The sequence below is a fragment of the Miniopterus schreibersii genome, assembly GCF_964146895.1.
Source record: "Miniopterus schreibersii genome assembly, chromosome: 6".
In the NCBI taxonomy this organism is placed as follows: Eukaryota; Metazoa; Chordata; class Mammalia; order Chiroptera; family Miniopteridae; genus Miniopterus; species Miniopterus schreibersii.
In genome coordinates, this window is record NC_138107.1 from 64,818,461 (window position 1) to 64,841,221 (window position 22,761).

The 22,761-nt window shown below is 38.4% G+C and overlaps 1 protein-coding gene across 11 annotated transcripts in view; it reads right to left on the minus strand.

Annotated features, from left to right (window-relative positions):
- The window catches only part of TRDN (triadin), a 254,186-nt gene extending 252,532 nt beyond the window's left edge, over positions 1-1,654 (minus strand). For all 11 annotated transcript variants that reach the window (XM_081140218.1, XM_081140226.1, XM_081140222.1 and 8 more), the window contains exon 1: positions 1,051-1,654. In XM_081140218.1, the coding sequence (XP_080996344.1) occupies positions 1,051-1,072 (22 nt within the window). In that variant the 5' untranslated portion in view covers positions 1,073-1,654. The remainder of the gene's footprint in view (positions 1-1,050) is intronic.
- Positions 1,655-22,761: the final 21,107 nt, after the last annotated feature.

A 22,761-nucleotide genomic window follows, 5' to 3' on the forward strand; every position in this document is an offset into this window, starting at 1 on the left:
AAAACAAACCAGCACAGCACTCAACTTGGAAGCCTTGGAGAGCACCACCTGTCTAATTTTCTTACAGCTGTCAGAAGCAAATTTTAGATCCACCTCACAAATTTTTACCCCAACTAGAATCAGATTGTGTCTGTTTTCAACATGCTTTAGTTGTTTTAAAGGGTATTTTTACTTTAAGAAATATATATATAATTATATATAATATATATCTATAAATTTATATCTAAGCATATATTTTACATATAATATATATGTAAAACAATTACTATGATGGTGAAATAATAAAAATTATATGCTTTACTTATAGCATGTATCTTTTCAGAATAAGCATTGAAACAGAAAATATTTGTTTTAATATAAAGATAGAATTCATCATTTGGGGGGTAAAGAAGCATGAGTGTGTAAAAAGAATCAGAATACAGCCACCTTTAAATTGCTTTATTTTGAAAATCACGTCACTCTACAGTGATTTTCTGCAATTCCAAACCTTCACTCTGAATTTTTACCAATAGTAAAATATAAGCAAATTTGGTGGGAGGACTTATGTCTCAAATTGTATACAAATCTACATGCGCATGTATTTATATATTCCAGTTAAAAAGGAAAAATAAATTTAAGATCTCCATTTTAAAATATCATTAGGCAAAATGCTCCAGATCATTTTTCTAAGTTTAAACATGATACGCAAAATTTTAAGTTCATTGTGGCCTCCATCCTTGCAAGCCTTGTATTTTTGCTAGGTAAGATACCAGCCATGCTACATGACCACAGCTATTTATAGAAGTGTGGGTGACACACATAACTAGTGGAGCCTCTGGCACAGCAAAAAAGTTTCCACATGCAAATTTTCTGAGAAACCTCTTCTCACTCCCCCAGTACATGGGTCTGTCTGCCTCTCAGCTCCCAGATCTACTTCTCTGATCCCCTATAGAACTTGTTCAAGACAATGACCTAAAAGCAACATTTTAAGTCAACACATTGACCGTCAATGTGACCGTCAATCTCCACCTTTTTAATCTAGTTGATACTCCCGGAAAACGGTAGCGGTACCTTCAGCAGTGATCTCAGTCATGGTGGTTCCAGAAAGGAAAGGCAGCCAGAAGTTCCGGTCAAGCGGCACTCTGCAGAATACTTTAGGATTCAAGAACTCTGCTGGGGGGGTTCTGGGTGAAAAGTGAGGGCTCTTCGTTTTCCTGGCTGTTCCTGCTGCTCCTTTGTTGTCTTCTTGAACTTGTCTCTTCTCTGCAGAGTTCTCCCCCTGGAAACAACCTGAGCCCTTTCCAAGCAACACTTGTGGCTCAGGCAGAAGTATCAGCTTCGAATAAAAATAGCCTCATCTCCCCAGGACTCTTCAGCACTTTTTTTTTGGCACTAGGGAAACACACATACACACACACACACACACACACACACACACACACACACACACCAGCTCTCCAGCCCCAAAGAGAGATAGGCAATAAAAAAAGAAAGAAAGAAAAAAGGCAAAGGAACTAAAAAGTACTGACTAAGCCCTCACAGTTTTCCTAAGATAATTACAGATCTTGGGGTCTATGTCAGAAAACATGAAATAAAGATTCAAAAGTAATCTTATCCATGATAGCTCAGATTTATTCTTAGTGCCCTTAATGCTCAGAACATTCCTCTTTCCCTTATTTGGTGTGGGGAGGGTCCTGTAACGTCTAGCAGAGGCAAAAGGGAGGGTAGTCTTAAGTCATTTTCTCCACCTTGATTCCCTGTGAGTCTAAATCCACTTAGCCAGTGTAGTTATTTATATAGGGCAACACTTAAAGTTGCAACTATTAAGTCCTGAAGCTTCCCTGTAGGAGATTAAGACTTTTCCAAACACTAGTGAATAAGAAATATGTAATACGAAGTGATATTGATACTTGAGAACAGATGAATTCCTAGATTTTTTGTTCACTTTTATATCTTACTAAAAGCAAAGTATTGGGATTTATTCATGCAATAAAAGAAAGGTGATACAACGTTTAGAAATCCACAGCCCACATTTTAGTAAAAGATTTCAGCTTTTCCTTACCTCAGCTTCAAGAAAAATAAAATAAAAATGATCATAGCAGCTAACAATTAGCCAGATTGGCTGATTAGCATTTCATCTTTCCGCTCCTAGCCAGGTGTTACTGAGCAGAGAAATGTTCAACGGTTGGTAGTTGGAAGGAGCAGAATCAAAGGGCATCGATAATCACAAATTCTAGCCAATCTGTGAATAAGCAAGGGCTGACCATCCTTGTCTTCTATTTTATTTTCATATGCAACCTAACAAATGTTTGTAGTTGAACTTTTAGCCTTAGCTTGCTGCCCTTGGTTGTCAGAACCTCTTGAATTTGTATGGTATTTCGGAGATCATAAAGGAAAGTCACGCATGTTGTTCTAATATTTGAGATTCCGAAGAGTGCTGCAACAGCTCTTTCCATGGACAATGACCTCCTCCAAGTCAGCAGTTCTGTATTTGCTGCCCAGTTCCTTGCACAATAGTAAGTGTTTATATACCAGCTGAATAAAAAGATAACTAAGTAAACAATCTTGATTCACAAAGGAGAAAATAATTCCAGGTAACACTCATGATTTCATACAAGATCCTACACTTAGGACTGGGCTTAGGGTCTTTTGACTATAAGTGTGATGCCTTGCCCATGAAGTAACACTTTGGTGCAGCACTACCATTTGCAGGTAAAGGGATCTTTACAAATTAGGCCCACCAGGAGATGGAAAGAACCAAACTCCTCCCAGCACCCTCATGGAGCCATGGGCTGGTATCTACTTTCTACGGCCGGGGGGGGGGGGGGGGGGGGCGGCAGATATATCCAAAAAGTAGAATTCTACTCACTTGGCCCCCAAAAAGCATCTCCATTCATCTCCACAGTGCTTCCAATTTTAAGAAAATACAGTGCTTTCCAACTCCATTTCTCAGAAACTTTCATAGTCTTTCACTGTAGTTAACTGAAGAATTAATAATTCTTATGTAACTCATTTAGAATTTACATGAGTCAGGGCCTAAACAAAATTAGCTAACTCACAGAGGAAACATACACATACAAACACACACACACAATTTCAAACTCTTATTTAATAAGTTGAAATAAGACAACAGAGCATGAATACCAAATTCCCAGTGTTTGATATTACTCTTTTTAAAAGAATTTATCTATATTGTTGAAAGTATTACAGATGTCCCTACCCTCCCCTCTCCACTACTGCCCCCTCTCGTGGTCTTCACTGAGCTATAATCTCTGTCCATGGGTTATATATAGATGCATATAAGTTCTTTGGTTAATCACTTCCCTCACCCCTCCTTCCCTCTGAGATTCCGCAGTCTGTTGCATGCTTCCATGTCTCTGGATCTATTTTGTTTGTCAGTTTATTTTGTTCATTAGATTCCACATAGAAATAGATCTAGAGACATGATGTTACTCTTAAATTCCCAATCACTAACTTCACGTTATACATACTAGAAAGAAAAAAGAAGAGCAAAAAAAATATTCTAGCCAATAAATGTGTTTGCAGGGTAATAAGTTTTTATAAACACATCTGTTGGATGGATTGAAAATCTTATTAGACATTAAGAAATCAGTACATTGGTTGAAGTACCTTACCAAGAGAAACATGCAAAAGAAAAATGCTTTACTTTTAGCCCTGTAGGTGAAGAAAAACTCTGCAGAAACAAATTGATACAGAAAAAAATCAATATTGGCTTTTTAAACTTTAGAATGAAGAAATGTAGAAGAAACTAGAAGCACTGAAAGTGAACTTGAGGACAAGTTGATCGTATTTGCTTTCATCTGACCTGGAAATCCCATCACATGACCTAGAAATTCCTCTCAAGTTCACTTGATAAACTTAGTCTTCAGAATCACAAGTAAAGCCTCAACTGAACTATCAGTTCATGAATTTTATTTCATCTCAGCACTGCTGTTGAGTTCATTTTCAATTGTTCTGTGTTCTATTTGTGCCCTGGAAAATCTCGTCCTGTCCTCATTACTTCCTCTAAGTTGCCTGTGCTCATTTCTTTAACCAAAGGTTGAAAGTCGTTCCATAGGTTTGGTTTACCATCTGATTGTTTAGAAACTGTGTAATCCAGCTTGTTTCAAATGACAGAAGGCATTCCAGTGCAATTAAAAACTTTCCTCTCTTTAACTCTGACTCATGAATAGCTGAGTCTCCAATATCAGGCTTCTTTCCTCACACACATTTGACAGTGTCAAACATTCTCTTAGAAATTTGCCTACGTCAATCCAGTCTTCAATTAACAAAGGCAGTGATGCCTCTTCCATCTTAGAGATTCCATTCTCTGAGGAGCTGGCTTCTGTCCACTACCACTGTCCTCTTTACAAGGATCTGCACTGTCCCATAGCAGGTGGCCCCTGTGGAGCTCATAATTAAGATCATTGCCTTCTGCTCTGAACTCTATCATATATGGCCAGTTTGTAGTCAAGGTTGCTATTGCCAAGCAATTTATCATGTATATTTTTTCATTTTCTTATAAAAGCATAAATACTTTCTTTATATCTGCTAACTGGTACTTAAATACAAATTTCTTCTTCTAGAAAAATAATTTAAAGGATATTTGTATTTGCTAATTTTGAAAAAATTCACAGCGTCATCATTTTGTTCTTTATATTTTGATGTTTCGACTATCAACTATAATGCTATATCTCATATATCATTAATGAATACCACTTAGAATCACTAACTTTGTGAACTTATTTAAAAATAAGAAAATAACTTATAATCATTAATTTCACTGCTCAATAAATATATGTTAGCTTTTTACTCTGTTCTCGCCACTAAACTAAATTCTAGTGATACCAAGATGAACAAGAATTTTGCCTTCAAGGACCTCACAATCTTGTAGGAGAGTAAATAAGATATACCAAACATTATAATACAGTGCAATAAGTTCTGGAGCAGACTAAACACTATGCATTGGGTGAGAGAAAAGGTGATTTAATGCAACAAGAAAGGCTTTAAAAGGAAGGGATTACTGGAGTTGGGTCTTGAAGTTTAAGAAATTATTTAAATAAATGGTCAATTGAGGACATACTTCCCAAGTAGAGAAAACAACTCAGAAAAAAATGTAAAATTAACTTTAACTACTTTAGTAAGATTTATTTTCAGGGCACTTGGGAGGAAGCTATAGAAGAAATGGGAGAATAAATAAGAGCCAGAGACTGAAGTATTTTATAAGGTGTTTGTACCCTAACACTCATTTAAAATAATATTGAAGTGTTTTAAGCAAGAACATAAAATGATCAAATTCTCCTTTTAGAAATACCAGATTCAGCAAAGCGATCATCACATTTTCCTTAAGACAACTCAAGCGAGCCTCAGAAACAGAAGCCAGATTACAGAATGTGGGGTAAATGAAAGATCATAAAATGAAACAGAGCTAAAATACACTTCAAGGAAGCTTATAGGAAAAGCAAAGGAGTAAGATGGCTGGAGGGTTAGAGCAGGACACAGAGTAAAGTAAGAGAATTTTTTTTTAAAGATCAAAGAGTCTTGATCGTGTTTATCCTTTAAGGGAAGGAATACAGGAATGAGGGAGGAGAGTTAATGATGTAGGAGACAGAAAAATAAGGACTATAGAGAAGGTCTTAAGCAGATGAAAGGGTAAAAGAGAACATGTGGAGAGTACTATGAAAGAGAAATACAATTCTTAATAATGTGAAAAGAATTGATTGGGACAATATGGATAATTTTTGAGCTGGAAAAGGGGGAAATTAAAGGAATTCATGCCTGATGGCATCATTTTGTCTATGAGTCAATGGCATCTGCTGAGAAAGGCAAGGTTAGAGGTTAGAATGACATCTCGAAGAGAGTTCTGAAGGTTTCAAAAAGCTGCAGAGGCAAAGAGAGTGGCAGCTTCTTAAGAACTGCAGAGTTCTACCGAGGCCAGGTGGGTATAGAAACCATGAGTTTATAGCAGCAAGTCTAGATTTATATTAGGTAGGGTAATAAAAAAATTAAAAACAAAAAAACCTTCAGATGCACGTCTCAAGAAAAAGAAAACATACATCCTTCTCAGGTTTACAATCCACGGAAGTGGTCCAGGTTAGTGGGCAGCTATTCTCCACAGGGTCGTTTAGAGATCCAGGATATTGACAGTTTTGTCATCTTTATGTGACTCACAAAGTTGTTCTTGTCATTGCCACCGCAGCCAGCCAAAGGGGAAAAGCTTGCAGGCTGTAAAGGGTCAGGCCTGGAAGTGAGATGGAGCACTGCTGCTTCTACACTATGATGAGATTTTTGGCCATACCGTACTTAACTACTATGGGGTAGAGCTGGGGTGGTAGTGACATTGTACTAAAATGCTATTACTAAGGACGAAATCAGCACAGGAGAATTTTGGAATTCTCCATAACCATGTTAATAGACTAAGCATGGGAGCAGAGAAGTAGCCAAGTAAACTGAAATCTCTGGGCATATGCGGATTTCAAGAAAAATTTTAGCTAAAGTTCAACCAAGGCAAGAATATGGGAAAAGCAGAGCAGAGATGGCAATTTTGGAGAAAATACATAATCTAAATGCTTTTATTTAAAGCAGTGTCTAAGGACTATAGTTTATAAATCAATCCTTTTGCATTCAGAATATGGATTACCCTTAACTTCTAAACACATGATGAGTTACGACATGCAATGAGTATTCATGTGAATAAATAACAAAAATATACCTACCAATAATTAAATAATTTCAAATGATTGGATATCAGGGCATCCATTTGTATAAGCACTGTTAAGCATTTGTTTGTACTACCTCCTGAATGTAACCCTGCAGAGTATTTCATCAATTCAAATTAAAGATGTATTTAACAGTTCTCACTGATATATGACTCTAAGAATATGAACTGCTGTATAAATGTTAAATATTCTCATCCTCATGAAAATCACATTTCAACTCAGAGCCGTATCTGGTTTTGATATTCATTATTAATTTGAAGTCAGGGTTTTCCATTTTCAATATTATAACTAATTTGAATGTTATTAAATGTTGCCACAACTGGCAGATTGTCAGCTTTCCTTAAGCTCCTAACATATAGTCATCCTCATTTTAAATACCTTATTTTTATTCTTACTGTCCTTCAAAACAAAACAGAACCATTTGCTCTGTGTCTCTAAAAATTCCCTTTAACAACATAGATCTGTTTCTCTTTCCTCACTCCCTTATCCTTTTATTTAATAGGAGTTATTTTCTGTCTTACATGCCCCTGAAGGTGTTACCCTAACTACCTGAAAGCCAATGCAAGTAAGATTTGCATTAGGAAAAAAGTACGTGTTTTGTCAACTTTACATCCCACACAGAAATAGTGGGTTCTAAGTTTAGAATAGAATTTCAAACCCATGTAAATGGGATTTCATGCAGGGAACAAATTGGAGTTGTGAAAGACACCAGGGATATAAATTCATGCTATCTTTGCATGGTAAGTACGTAGAATAGATGGTTGGATATAAAGAATAAAGTAGAGGGTACCCTCATCCCAAAATGTGTCACCCAGTAGGGAAGGATCTTATATACAATTCAAAGGCTCAGTTCTATCATTTATAAATTGAATTTGAAATTTTTCTATTAAAAGGCAAACATTTGGAATTCAAAATTGTTAGCAACTGGATAGCACATACCCTTTTTTTCCAAGGATTGTGTCCTTTGCAGACACCACTTATTTTTTATAGCATTCTCTCAAGACTAGATACAGTCTTGAAACCCTCTCCAGCACAGCATTCCATGCAGGCGCTACAGTTCATTCCAGCTGGCCCTGATGATGAATTTAATTGCATGAGCTTGGGAAGGAAGTCAGAAGGACAGATTGAGAGGATTGAAACCCCACTGAAAGGACAAACAGGAGCATTTCCAATGCTAAATTTCATGAACCTCTAAATTTGGTGTAGGAGCTGCTGTTTCTCTGTGTACATGAATGCTCAGCATTATAATCTGCACAGACAATCAATTCTGACAATTCACTATTTCATTGAAACTATAAAAATCAGCAGTTACTTCAGCTGGTTCAAATTAGGATATATAATTTTGTTTTTGCTTTGGAGATGTTGTGGATTATAGACACTTTTGATTTAGTCCCTGATTACATTTACATTCCACTGGATTGCTCTGGCAACATCACACTTCTTTTAACTGAAAGCTTAAAGCGAAGAGAAGGGGGAAAAATAATGCTATTATAAGAAAAAAATATTAAGTACCTATTTAAATGTGGGGCACTTATTTCAAAGTGTAATTGGTTTAGAAGTGTCTGGGACATGCACATTCATAGTTTAAAGATCTTAGAATTAGTTGAAGCATTTTACAGAGGAGAGAGCTGAGAGTTGAAAAGTCTGACTTGTCCACATTTATGTGAATTACTATTAAAGCGCTTGAACTGGAAGCCAGTTGTCCACATTCTCAGCCCACTATTCTTGACATTACTCTTTGTTGGGTTATTGTTTTTATCCCATCTTTGGGGATTTGAACAGGAAACCTATTTATCATAAACCCCAATTCCCTTCTGTCTATTCTGAATCTTAAAGAGAGATGGATAGTTTTACATGTCTTTGAATCCAGGGACATAAATAATATTATTAGTACTTTCTCCATTTTTCAGCTCTGTTCTTATCTATATATTGGCTTCATTCTCTCCTATTTTATAAAGACATTTTCCATGTAGAGGGGCAAGTTATGGGCATGGCTATAGATAGCCCCAGGTTCATTCTAATTAATCAAAGTTATGATCCCAGATGAAAGAGAGAGATGTCCTTTTCCAGTGTCTGTTTATAAAAATTATAGGGATGGATCCTTATTGGTCTGGCTTAAATCACATACATATCAATCAACCTCTGTGACCAGGAGAATGGGGCACTTTGGCTCAAGCCAATCTCTGTGGCCCGAGTGGTTCAGTACAATGACTGGCAGGCTTACCAGAAGTCTTCACAATAAGGGGGGTGATTGGGGGAGGGGAACAGAGAGGAGCAAGAAGTAACTGCCCAAAGAGCAGAATGCTATTTTCACAAGATGATAAAAGGTCTACCAAGATGACCAAAATATATGCCTCCTCTTAATTCTGTATGAGTGCACACGCACACACACATTTCTCATATCCCAGATATATACATATATTAATCTGAATCTATAGCTAAGTGATACATTTAAATAATCTATACTCAATATGTAATAATGCAGAGAGAATAATCCCTTTAAAATGAAGACAAAGAGGTAACATGTGGTTGTCCCTGATCCAGAATATTATACACAATTTGGAAAGAAACAAGGATTAATTTGTTGTTTCCACTTTTCTAGAGAACTACACATGAACAAGGCCTCAGCACCATCTGAAAATTCTAGTCTCTCCTTAGTAAACTCAGCCAGGTGTACTCTATGTTCTGTCCCCTTTGCACCTTTCTGAGGATGCGCCTCTCTTTGGGGACCCCTCCTCACACAGCCTGTCAAGGAGGGGCAGTATTCCACTTTGTACCTCGGGCCTCGGAGGAACTGTTGGTGTCCTGCTGACGTCTCATCTTTTCTAAAAGGACAAACCTCCCTTTTCCAAATAGCACGCGTTTACTCTGTCTGCTCTTGCCATTAGCATCTTTTCACGACTCAGCAAGTCCCTTCATTCACTGAAAATGTGAGCACCTGCACCAACATCTCTCCATTTCTGCCCTGTCATACATCAGACAAGTGCTGCCCCGGGCCACATCAGACCCTGACAAAAGAAAACTGTGTACCCCAACACACTTATCCAGATATCCTTCAACATTCTGAACCGAGTTGGAAAAGTCAGGAAAGCTTTACAATAAAAAACATGACCGGAGAGACAAGATGGCGGCGTAGGTAACAGCTGCCCCCCGCAACCACATCAAAATTACAACTAAAACACAGAACCACCATCACTCAGATCCTCCTGAGACCCGGCTGCACAGAAGCCCCGCAGCCAGGGAGCTGAAGCAGCACCGAGACCCGGAGGAGGGGCGGAGACGCGGGCGGATCGGGGCTGAATCCCGGAGACACAGCCCAGGGCCCACACCCGGTGCCGCGGGTTAAACCCGGGAGGGAATCTCAGCGGTGGGGGTTTCCCGGAGGAGGGAGGGGTCCCAGCCCCACAGCAGGCCCCCAGCCCAGGGCTCCAGGGCCGGGAAGAGACGTCCCCACAACTCCCGGCTGTGAAACCAGCGGGGACTGTCCTGAGGGTCGCGGAGGCTGCGGGAGCCCCAGCAGCTCCTCTAAAGGGCCCGGCGCGGACTCACTCAGACGCTCCCTCTGAGCCCAGCGCCGGGCAGCAGCCTGAAAGGACCCGGGACACTCGGGGGGAACTGACCTGCCTGAGATCCGGGCGAGAGGCGGAGGGCGGCTTCCTCCCGGGCAGAAGGGCTGGCGGAGGCCATGGCTCCTGTGGCGAGTCCTCCCCGCACACAGCCGGCAGGCAGGCGCCATGTTTGAGTCGCCAGCACCTGACTCACACCTTTGGCCCCGCCCCGAGATTCCCGGAGGCCCCGCCCCCCCCACCTGCAGCTCATCCAGGCCATTTCCAGGGGCTTTTCTGTGCAAGTGGCTTCTTGAGCCTCATGCTTAGGACTTTCCTAAAATCTCTCAAACAAGCAGCAGCTGCCCCATACGGCTTGATCAGCGGCCCAGGCCTGGCACTAGCGGCAGCTGCATTGGCTCATAGCTTGGCCTCTCCTGGGCACCTCCAAGCCCAGCACAAGCAGCAGCCAACTACGGTTTGCTGAGTAGCTCATGCTGGGTGACCCTGGGCAAGGCACTGGCACAGGCTGACTTTGCACCTCCTGGGAGGCCCCAGGGACAGTGCACCTGGTGGTCAGACTCGACCACGCTGGATTACAACCCTACCACAGCCACAAGTGACACACTCAAGGGGCCCACTTGGTGAACACCAAAGCCCCACTGACGTAAAACCTGCTCCCCATAGGGGTGTCTCCAGCACAGCAGCTCTCTGGCCGTAGTTGCAGCTGCTCCTCACAGCCGACTGGCCTGGGGCTCAATTCCTCCCAGTGATGCCAACAGCAACCAAGGCTCAACTACAACAGGACAGTGCACACAGCCCACACAGGGGAGCACCTAGAAGGCCCAGCTCAGGTGACTGGGGAGGCTGAGCCACTGGACCCTACAGGACACCTACTACACAAAGCCACTCTAGAAACTCCAGCAGACATAGCAGCTCTACCTAATACATAGAAACAAACACCAGGAAGCAGCCAAAATGCAGGGGCAAAGAAACATGTCACAAAGGAAACAACAGAAGAAATATGTAGAAGAGAAACTAAATGAAATAGATCCAAGCAAGCTACTAGATACAGTGTTCAGAATAATGGTAATAAGGAAGCTCAAGGACCTTAGTAAGACCATTAAGGAAACTACTGAGATCATCAATGACATAATAAAGTATCAATCAGAAATGAAGGCTACAAGAACTGAAATGAAGAATATTTTACAGGGAATCAACAGCAGAGTAGAGGACACTGAGAATCCAATCAGCAATTTGGAACATGAGGAAGCAAAAACACTTAACCAGAAGAGCAAAAAGAAAAAAGAATCCAGAAATATGAAGAGTGTAAGGAGTCTGGGACAACTTCAAGCGGCCCAGAGACTCCTTATTATTCATATTATTGGGGTGCCAGAAAGAGAAGAAAGAGAGCAAGAAATTGAAAACCTATTTAAAAAAATAATGACAGAAAACTTCCCCTATCTGGTGGAAGAAATAGACTTACAAGTCCAGGAAGCACAGAGAGTCCCAAACAAGAGGAACCCAAAGAGGCCCACACCAAGATACATTATAATTAAAATTCCAAAGGTTAAAGACAGAGAGAATCTTAAAAGCAGCAAGAGAAAAGCAATTAGTTACCTACAAGGAAGCACCCATATGACTGTCAGATGATTTCTCAACAGAAACCTTGGAGGCCAGAAGGGAGGGGCAAGAAATATTCTAAGTGATGAAAAGCAAGACCTTACAACCAAGATTGCTCTACCCAGCAAAGTTATCACTTAGAACTGAAGGTCAGATAAAGAGCTTCACAAATAAGAAGCAGCTAAAGGAGTTCATCACCACCAGACCAGCACTACATGAAATGTTGAAGGGTCTTATTTAAGAAGAAGCTAATGAACAGAAGAATCTAACAAACTAAATTAATCCAGAGACATTGAAGCATGTAACAAACGATCATATTTCAGAGGGAAGAGAGAAGGGGGATGGAGGGTGTGAAGAGATTAACCAAAGAAGTTATATGCATATACGCATAACCCATGGACACAGACAATAATGGGGTGAAGGCCTGGGGAGGGGGTCAATGGGGGAAAAATGGGATACCTGTAATACTTTCAACAATAAAGATAAATTAAAACAAAAATAAAACATGACTGCATATAAAGCCCTCACTGCTTAATCTACTTGCATACCAATGCCTACCCCCATAAGTCCACCCAGTAGTAGATAATGCGGGCCCATAGGGGCTGAGAAGCTGCAGACTGTTGGAAATGACTGTGTGTGTTAATCAAAACAGCAACAGCATTTGAATGGGTGTTATATGCCAGGAACTGTGCTAGACACTTTTCACAGATTATTTCATTTAGTCATAGGTGTCTTCCCCTTTTCTATCTAAGCTTCATTAGAACAAGGGCTCTGACTATTTTGCTTACATTGTCATATTGTATTTCTAATACCTAGCATAGTGACAAGTGCCTGATATAGAATGGTAACAATACAAATATTGAAACAGAACTGAAAATGAAGTTGGATAAAAAACTTCAAATGACTTAACCTCTTTCCCAATATTTGTTTAAACCCTTTAAGATTGGACAAATTTGAATGGTTTTATGTTTATAAAAAGGCTTTCCTAATTGAATTAGAATATTCCTATTAAACAACATGCCTCAATAAATTGGATTTAGTTTCTAATACAATGAGTTTATATATGAAAAGTAATTCCACTTCTAGTAATGTCAGATGAGGTAATTATTACCAATTCTTCCACCAAAAACAGTAAGAAAAGCTGGACAATATATTTGTAAAACCCTGTATTTTAGAACTAATAAAACAATGAAGATTAGTAGGCCATGATACAATATGGATGGAGGCTCAGGTTATAAAATTCTCTTTCCCTGGGGTTATTTGTTATTTTAGAAGGGGCAACTGAAGGTTAGTACAATAGAGTTGTACTTTTGGCGGTCTTCATTCACTAGGCGAATAGAGCTTTAGAGTACAGGATCTCGCAAAATAAAATAGACTTGATGAACATCCTTCACTGAGAGACTGTACCTGGGAGTAAAAGGTAAATCCAAAATAGGCTCCTACCAGGACTGCGGCTCAGCCTCATGTAATATTAATCCGGAAATTAAGACAATCCTGAGAAGCTATTTCCCCAAGATGCATGACCAAAGTAATAATAATGATAATAATAATAATAAATACAAATCTGCTCTAGAGAAAGATAATATCCTAGACCACATATTATTTCTACCAAGTGTTTGCAAATATAGCTTGAAGATACAGTTAGAAATATCCAGACAATAAAGTCAGAAGAAACATGAATCAACAGAAGCAGAAACAACAGATAACAGAAAAAGACCCCCAAAGCCTTTGATATTAGAGACATCAGGTATTGACTTTAAGATAATTATACTATGTTCAAGGACATAAAAGAGTGAACACTTTGAAGGGGAACAATATACCTCAAAAATTGGGAATTCTAGAACTGAAACAACACAATAACTGAAATTAAGGACTCATTTGATATCTTCTTTAGATTAGGCATAGCAAAAACTAAGTTAATATATCCAGACTGAAGCTCAGAGAAAGGGCTGAAAAATACAAATGATAGGGTACAAAACAAAGATGATTGAGAGAATGTTTAGTAGGTGTACAATTGGAGTTCTCAAAAGGTAATTTAAAAAAAAATAATGATTGATAACTTTCCAAATGTAAATAATGTCATCAAGTCATAGATTTAAAAAGCATGAACAATTTATGGAGAATTAGTACCAAAAAATGTCCCAAGGGACATCAGTAAAACTACTGAAAACCAAAGATAAAATGGGAAAAAGTCTATATACAGCAAAATAAGATTTAAAAATCATCAGCTGAGACCTACAGCTGACTTTTACACAGGCAAATGTAAGCCAGAAAACAATGAAATGACATCTTTAAAATGTTGGAAGAAAATAACTGCAAACTTAGAATTATATTCCCACCTACAAATATTTTTTCAAAAATTAAGGTAAAATAAGGATGACTTTTAAAATGCAAAATTATTTATGAGTCAATCTGCAATAAAAATCATTGTAGAAGTCACTATTTAACCAGATAGAATGAGAGAACTGCAAAAAAATAAAATTAAGAAGCAACAAAAAGGTACACATGTGAGAAGACCCTTTTTCTAAATAAGGCCATATTCACGGGTACTAGAGTTAGAATTTGGACATGTTTGGCGGGGCTTCAATCAACTCACTAGGATGGCAATAAGCTTGAAACATTTTAGAAAATGGATAAACCTTTAGAAAAATACAAATGGTCAAAATTTACAAAAGAAAATATAGAAAACATTAATAGTCTAGAAAAAAATTAAATCCATATTTTAAATTTTCTTTTTTAAAAAACACACACAAAAACTTCAAGCCTAAATGTTTTCTGATGAATTCTACCAAATGTTTAAGGATAAATGAATGTCAGTGTTAATACAAAGTCTTCCAGAAAATAGATAAAAGAATTATCACTCTAATATATGTTTCATAAATTCATGATGACTTTGATATAAAACCAGACATAAACATTACAAGAAAGAAAAATTACAAACTACTCAATCTCTTCATAAATATAGATGCAAAAACCCTAAATAAAAAATAGCAAACCATCCCAGCAACACCTGAAGAGATGATACATCCATGTCCCATTTGAGTTGATTCCAGGAATATATGTTTAACATTAGAAAATCATTAACAAAATGTATCACATTAACCAAATAAAGAAGAAAAATAATATGACTATCTCAATAGATACAGAAAATTTATTTGATATAATAAAGTATTATTTAATATATGTGTGGGTATTTATAATATTAAGGATCTTCTTTCATCTGACAAATTGCCATTGCACAAAACTTAGAGCAAACAACTCATCTAATTATGAAATGCTGAAAGTTTTCCTTATAAAACTGGGAATAAAACACAGGTGTTTTCATGCAACATAGTACTAGGGGTGGTTGCCTTATTGCAATAAAAAAATAAAATAATAAAATGTTGAAAGATTTGAAAGGAAGAAATACAACCATCATTAATCACAATTTAAACACATTAATCAAAGTTAACATGATTGTGTACATAGAAAACACAAAATAATCTGCAGTTAAACTATTAGAATTAACAAGTTAGTAAACTAGATAAAAACTGGTAAGACCAACATTAATACTAATTCTACTCTCAAACACATATTCAATATAAATGCAAGCACATGTACCACATGTGTCCCAAAGATTTGTATGAGAGTGGTTCTAGCAGCATACATACTTTTTGAATAACATTTTACATGTATTTCACAATTTTAATGTTTAAAACAAAATGAATATATTTTCAAATTTGATCAAAGGCATCAAGAAAGCAAGTAATGGCAATAATTTATGAACAGGATAAGGATAAGGTTAGGATAAAATGAATGAGACACTCACCTTGGGTGCAAACTTTAAGGAAGAGCCAAAGAACTCACTAATCCCAAGTCAATAATATTGTAATGAAGTATTTTAATGAATCAATATTAATACAAGAAATTATGATGAACAAAATACCAAAAGGATCAATGACAAATAGCAAGCATGAAGACATGATCAGTATGCACCAGACACTGTTGTGAATGCTTTTATGTGTATTAACTGATTTAGTCTACGTGAAATCCTACAGGCTGTGTAATTATCCCTTATTTTACTAGTCAGGAACCTGTGGCACAGAGGAAAGTAATTTTCCCAAGGTCCATGGCAAAGCCTGAGTTCATACCCAATTCCAACTCTAAAAGGCATGTTCTTAGGGACAGAATGATGCTGTACCTGTCTAATAGCAGCAAATGCAGTCATGTTGTTACAGCCAGCGATCCCTTGATAGTACTCTGATTCCTTCCACCGTACACATGCCTTCCACATCCTATGTTTGTAAATGATTATTGTGTTCAGAAGGAAGATAAAATTGAAGGAAGGATATTAGGCAAATCAATATAATTTGGGATCTCATAATATCTTCATGAAGCCACTTTTTTCTTGAGTGTGATTCTCGTGGCATGGAATATGCCACATTTCCAAAAAAATCTTGTATTCTCCTAGTCAACTGATTCTATCCTACTACCATAATTCATGCTAGGACTCCCTTAAGGGTTAGGTCCAGTAAACAATAGTTGATATAGTTGAGTAAGAAAATACAGAAACTTTATTAATTAATTCAAAAATTACATCAGTATATTGCTAGATTCTAAAAGCATCTTAGAAAACTATAAAAAAAAAATCAGATGCCCTTTTGTAAGGATGAGGGCCTAAGAAGCCATTATATGGTCTCAAATTTTATTTGCCTTCTGAAATACCAACTCATTAACCAAATGCCATCAATTAGGTTGTTGCCTTCTAATAAAGCAAGCTCAGTCTAAGCCAGAAAAACAAATCAGAAAATCAGTTGATAAAAGTGCACAAAAGTCTCTCAAAATATAATGACTCTTAGTTCCCCTAAGGTACAAAAGTATGCTTGGAGAACAGAAAAAAAATTAAGGAGTTAAATAATTCCAATGAATATTAATGAAAGATGGGCACTTCTCAGGCAGAGTTTTGTAGGTAGAAAAGAAACAGATTTTGCAAGAAGGTAAATTTCAATAAACAGTTATTTATAGGCATGGGAAAACGAGTTCTGCTGAATGTCAATTCTTCTTAAACTGTGACAATGTCCATTTTTTTTTTAAACAAGTCAATTTTTTTGAGAAACAAGGCTTGCTATAAGCTGCCAACAAATCTCATTAGAACATGAAAAATTTCATTTAAAAACAGTTCTAAAAATGTTTCAGAAATAGCCAGTTTAATGGTTTCACAGAACTATCACTCCAAGTCTCTGAATCTTCAAAATTTCCTTTAAGTGTTTAACCATCCTACTTTCTGTTTTTGTCAAACTATGGCACAAAGTATCACTGGGAGGATAAAGTTCTTCTGCAGTAATGCTCTGTATATGACAATGATGGAAATCAAGTTGAGAAAGTAGAGCTGAAAAGCTGAGACGGAACCCTCAGCACTGATCTGGGAAGGTGGTGATAGAGTTAAGGTAAGACTCAGGGTACCAATCATAGTAGGAAAAAAATAGAATTAAATGTTTTAAAGAGCCATTGTGAAAAAGTCACAGTTTTTTTATTACTTAAGTTAGCAACCTGTGAAGCAAGTTTCTCTGAGGCTCATTTTGAAATTTTTAGAATGAAAATTAACAGAGGAAATGTCAGGTCCAAATTTTAGAATAATTTTTGTGATACTCGCTTGGGTCCCAAAGCCTTTCAATTCACCTCCTCCTCATTATTTTTTGTAACAAAAGGAGTTATTTTTGACTGTTAGTGTTTCCACGCAACCATCTTTGACTGTTAAAGCCAGAGATGGATCTGTCAGAGCTGTCAATAGCTTTCTGTGTTTGGGATTCCAGCCTTTCATCTGAATGTATAAATGTAGAGCTTCTGTGCTTAGCACTTTTGTTTTTTCATGAGCATAAATGCAAAAGAAACTGAGCTAAGAATGGCAGCTACAACTCGTCTGACAAAAAAAAAAAAAGATAACGCAAAAAAAGGCCAATTTTTAAAAGAGGGAAAATGTTTGGGGCATTAGAGGTTTTGTGACTCTAGCAATATGTTTCTCTTTTCCGAATTGTTACTCATTACTGTCAATCACCATCCGATCCTTAGAACTCTAGATCCTGTCATTCGCATTTCCAAATGCAAATGAAAACACACACACACTTTTGCCTTTTCAATTCAACCTTCAAGTTCATTTTAATTAGGTGTTTGGGGCTTTTTCCTGCACTGGAATCTAAGAAAATGCAAGCAATGGGGAGTACTCACCTAGTTGTAGTTCAAGGAACAAAAGCTCAACTCTTTCAAGAAGATAAGGCAATTTGTCCTGAATGTCAGGAGATTGCAGTGAACTGTGGACCACTCTAAAGGAAATGGGTATGGCCCCTGGAGCATACATGTAGATTCCACCAAGAGCCAACCATCCTATGGAGAGGACAAAGAGATTATCCAGTCCACCTCCACAGATTCTTCTTCCTTCCACCCATGATAACTGAATTCTACTCAGGTACTAACTGGATCTGGGGATATTATTGTGAGCAGTCCCAGCTTCAAAGAGATTATGGCCTGTGAAACAGAACTAACTAGACAACCACTAGGGAAACGGTGTGAGGGTCTCTGTGCTATTACCCTTTGCTTACTCCTAGAAGGCAGGGAGTCTATTAATATAATCATACAGCAGAGTCTGTTCTTAAGAAGCAATCAAAAAATTACAAAACGCTCTCTTTTAGGTGCTTCATTTTGAAGGCTTTGAAAGACCTGGAGCTTTACATGCGGACTAAATGAGAGAGGTTAATTTGTGAAAGCATGAGTCCTCTCACCTCACAGAAACTAATGAACTAATGATCAAACCAGATCACTGTCTGGCTCAAACCCCTCAAAGATTTCCCACTGCAACTGGAACAGAATCCAAACTTCCTCCAGGCCTGTAAGGCCCTGCATGCCATGGCCCTGAATACCTCCCCAAACTCCTCTTTTCATCCCTCTGATTAATGCGGCTGTCACGAGCCTCATTTCTGCCTTCAAATACGCCAAGCTTGTTCTCTTGCCAAGATACTAGTATGTTCTTTTGGCTTGGAAATCTCTTTCTCCAGATCATCATGGAGCTGCCTTTTCCTCCTCATTCAAGCCTCACTTCACAATTCTCTAAACTAAAATGACACCCTCTCCTCCCCTCTCCCTGGCTTCCAGTTAGTCGGCCAGATTTTCTTGTTTGACTGCTTCTAGCATTTACCTATATCTGAAATGATGTGTATGTTTATATGTTTATTGAATTTCCATAATCCTGTAGGCACTGCATTTCCTTCACTTGTCTGAGCCTCGGGTATTGCCTGGCTTCATCGTGAGCCTTCAGAAAATATTTGCTGACTAATTGCACTGACTCATTTCAAGGAATTCAGAAATATGACAGAAGGACAGGCAAGAGAGTTCCTATGGGCCTAAGGATTCAGACTAAAGAAATTAGTCATTTTGGGATTATGCAGTTTAATATGATAAGTGTTATAAAGAGAATAACTAAGAATTTGAAAGGTCAGAAATACCCAGAAAGTAATGTAGCTGAAACCTTCAAGATAAACAGGATATAACTAGCTTCTGGAAGACTAAAAGACAAATACAAAGAGTGCTTCAAACAAATGAATAGTATATACAAAACCCTAAGATGTTTGAAATCTACCACGAGAAAAAAGTCAAAGACATTGAAGTGTGAGGCAGGGAGAATGGCATTACATTTGCATAACAGGTAAATGGGAGAGTTGATACTCATCAGGGAACTGAGTTAGAGTGCTGTTGAAGAAATCCAGAAGAGAGATGACAGCAATCTTGAACATGGGTAGATCCACAGGGGATGGATAGAATTGAATGAATCAGGAGGCTTAAGGTTGTTGGAGAATCAGTTGGACTTGGTTGATTAGGTGTGGGAGTAAACAAAGGGAGTAACTTTATTCCAATTTTTCCTTTTAGACATTTAGATGTATGGTGGCTCCAGTCACTGACAGAGAGGATCTTGCAGGAGAGGCAGATTTAAGTGTTGAGCTTAAATTGTTTGAGGAACAACTGAGTGGAGATATCTAGGAGACGATTGGATATGATATGACATGTCTGGGAAGATACATCTGTGAGTTATCAGAATATGGCTGATAATTAACGTGATGGTAGTGAAAGAGGTCATACAGTAGTAGAACACAAACAGAAAATTATAAAACTAGGATGGAATTATAAAACATCAGTATGAAACATGCAAAAAACTATAAAAGAGCCAGTTATGATGTTTGCTTAGAATAGCTGGAAAGATGGGAAGAAAATAAACTAAGTGTGCCATCACAAAAGATAACAAAGATTTCAGGAGCAGGAGCTATTCAACAGTGTCAAGTGCTGGGGGGAAAATCAGGTTGCTTCTAATATTTAGTCAGAGGAAGCTAACAAACTAAAAAAGTTCCTGGTTTTAATGGAGTGGAGATGGAAGTGGGTTTAAGACTACAGAAATCGGCCCTGCTGGGCGTGGCTCAGCGGTTGAGCATCGACCTAGGATCCAGGAGATTGGGGTTCGATTCCCGGTCAGGGCACATGCCCGGGTTGCGGGCTGCAGCGGATCAATGACTCTCTCATCATTGATGTTTCTGTCTCTCTCTTTCCCTCTCCTTTCCTCTCTCTGAAATCAATAAAGATATATTTAAAAAAAAAAAGACTACAGAAATCAGAATAGGAAATGGGAAGCAAAATATGGCCATAATAAGAGGATACAGTCCTTCAAAGATATATGTCCATTGTTGTAAGGCGAGTGAATGATTGGAGCAGAAAGAGGGAGAGGGAAATGTTGTATTATGATGAAAGTAGCTGAGAATATTTAAATGCTGATGGAGAAGAGCCAGTAAGAGGGTGGTTTTGAAGGTATAAGAAGAATAAATAATTGAAGGAGTAAGATTACTGAGGAGGTAGAAGGAATGGCTATATAAGACTGAGGCAAAAAAACTGTGAAAATGGACACGTCTTTTTCGTGAGAGGATTATAAAAGAAAAGAGTATGTGTAGACCAAGTAAATTATAGATGTGCAGATAGGAGAGACAAATAACTAGAAGAACACAGGCAGATGACAGAGGGTAGTGATGATAGAGACTTTTCAAGACACCAGTATGTAAGTCTGTGATTTTTTTCAGCAGGGCTCAACGGCCTAAATCTAGAAATAAAAAGATGGTAGTTTTATTGGTCAGGGTTTCTGTTTTGTTGAGTATTCAAGGGGATGAGCAAAATAGCAAGGCAATTAAAACCAGTGGGAAGCTGGAATCATATTATCTGAAAAAAAAACACAAAACACAAAACAAAAAACAGGACATAAAGCAAGGCATAAAGTAGATGTTAACATAGAAGAAAGAAACAGGCTGGAAAAATTCCAAAGAGCTAACTTCTACTTATTTTAATTCTAATTCTCTATTTTTAATTAAGTCCAATAAAATCCCATCCCTGCCCACCCACAGAAATGTTTCCTGTGAAAAGCACTCAAAATCTCCACCTCACCGAGTACCGGCGGCGAGTGATCCTCAGTTTCCCTCTTCCTGGACCCCTGGGCAGCATTTCACACATGTTGATGACTCTCCCTTTCCTGAAATTCTTCTTTTAACTTGGGTTCCAGCACACCACACCTCTGGGTTGGCTCCTACCTTACCAGCCACTCCTTGGTGCGCTTTTCTGCTCCAGCACCTCTTTGTGAAGGGTAATTTCTGCAGCAACATTGCACAAGAGCTAACGATCACACTACTTAAAAGAGCCACGCGTATCTCATCACTTTCCACACCGTTTTTCTGCTGGATTTTTTGATAGCGCTTATCTCTACCAAAAATTATAATACATATTTATTTTTTGTTTGCTTCCCTCTCTAGAATAGACTGCCCTGGAGGAACCGGTCTGTACGTCTTGTTTAGCGTCTTCCCAGGGGTGGAACCTGGCGGAGTGCAGCGGAGGCCTTCAGTAGATGCTTGCGACGGAATGGATGCTGCTGCAGGGGAATCGCAACGCCGCAGGCCATGCCGAGGCGGACAGCCTGCTGGAACCAACCCGACGAGTGAGCGGGCCTGGTTCAAGGCTAGAGCCCGTCGTTTCTAAGCCCAGTTTTGAATTTGACACTCCAGGGGTGGAACACGTTTGGTTGCTAGGTCATGTGGCCGAAAGACTAAAACTTGTGCTGCCCAGACAGAGAAATCTCCCTTTTCCCCACACCTCTGATATCTATCAAAACCTGCAAATAATACTCCGTAAGTATCCTTTGAGGTCCCCTTTTGGAGAAAATTGGATATAACAATTTCCAAATGTGAACAGGCAGAAAAAAGTTATTTCAAAGTATTAAAGTCACCTCAAACAGAGGACTAGCTAATAGATTAAGTGGGGAAATGCTTTTATAAGAGAAATGGAGCACTCGAAACTGTAAAAGTAGTACTCGAATTATTTTAATTTGCCCATTAATGTAACAAGTAATTCGAGTCTGAGAAAAACTTCCTCTTCTTCCCTAATAACTTTTTACATAGTTGCCATATCAGAACATCTGTTCCCCTAATGGCTCTTCCAATGTTCTCGAAATAAAATGTCAATTGGCAGTAACATTTAACACTTTAAAATGCCCTGAAACTTGGGGTTTGTTAATTATTTCTCAGTTTTTCTGTGTTGTTACTATTTTCTTTTTGGAACAGTTCATTTTCCTGAAGGCTGTCTAATTAATGGTCAAGCACTGAGTACATGCTTAGCATTAGAGTGACACAAAGTCTATTAATTCTGACAGTAACTCCCTAACATTTTTATGCCAGTGCATAAACTCATGAACTCTGACTGAGGTCAGAATGAAAGTACTCCAACCCTTTCTTATGTGCCTGTGTCTCTCCAATCAAGAGCTGAAGTTCCAGAACAGAGATTCCAAATGTCCAGGCTTTGGTTAGCTGTCCACCATGCTAGAAGAGAACAGGGCACAGACCGTT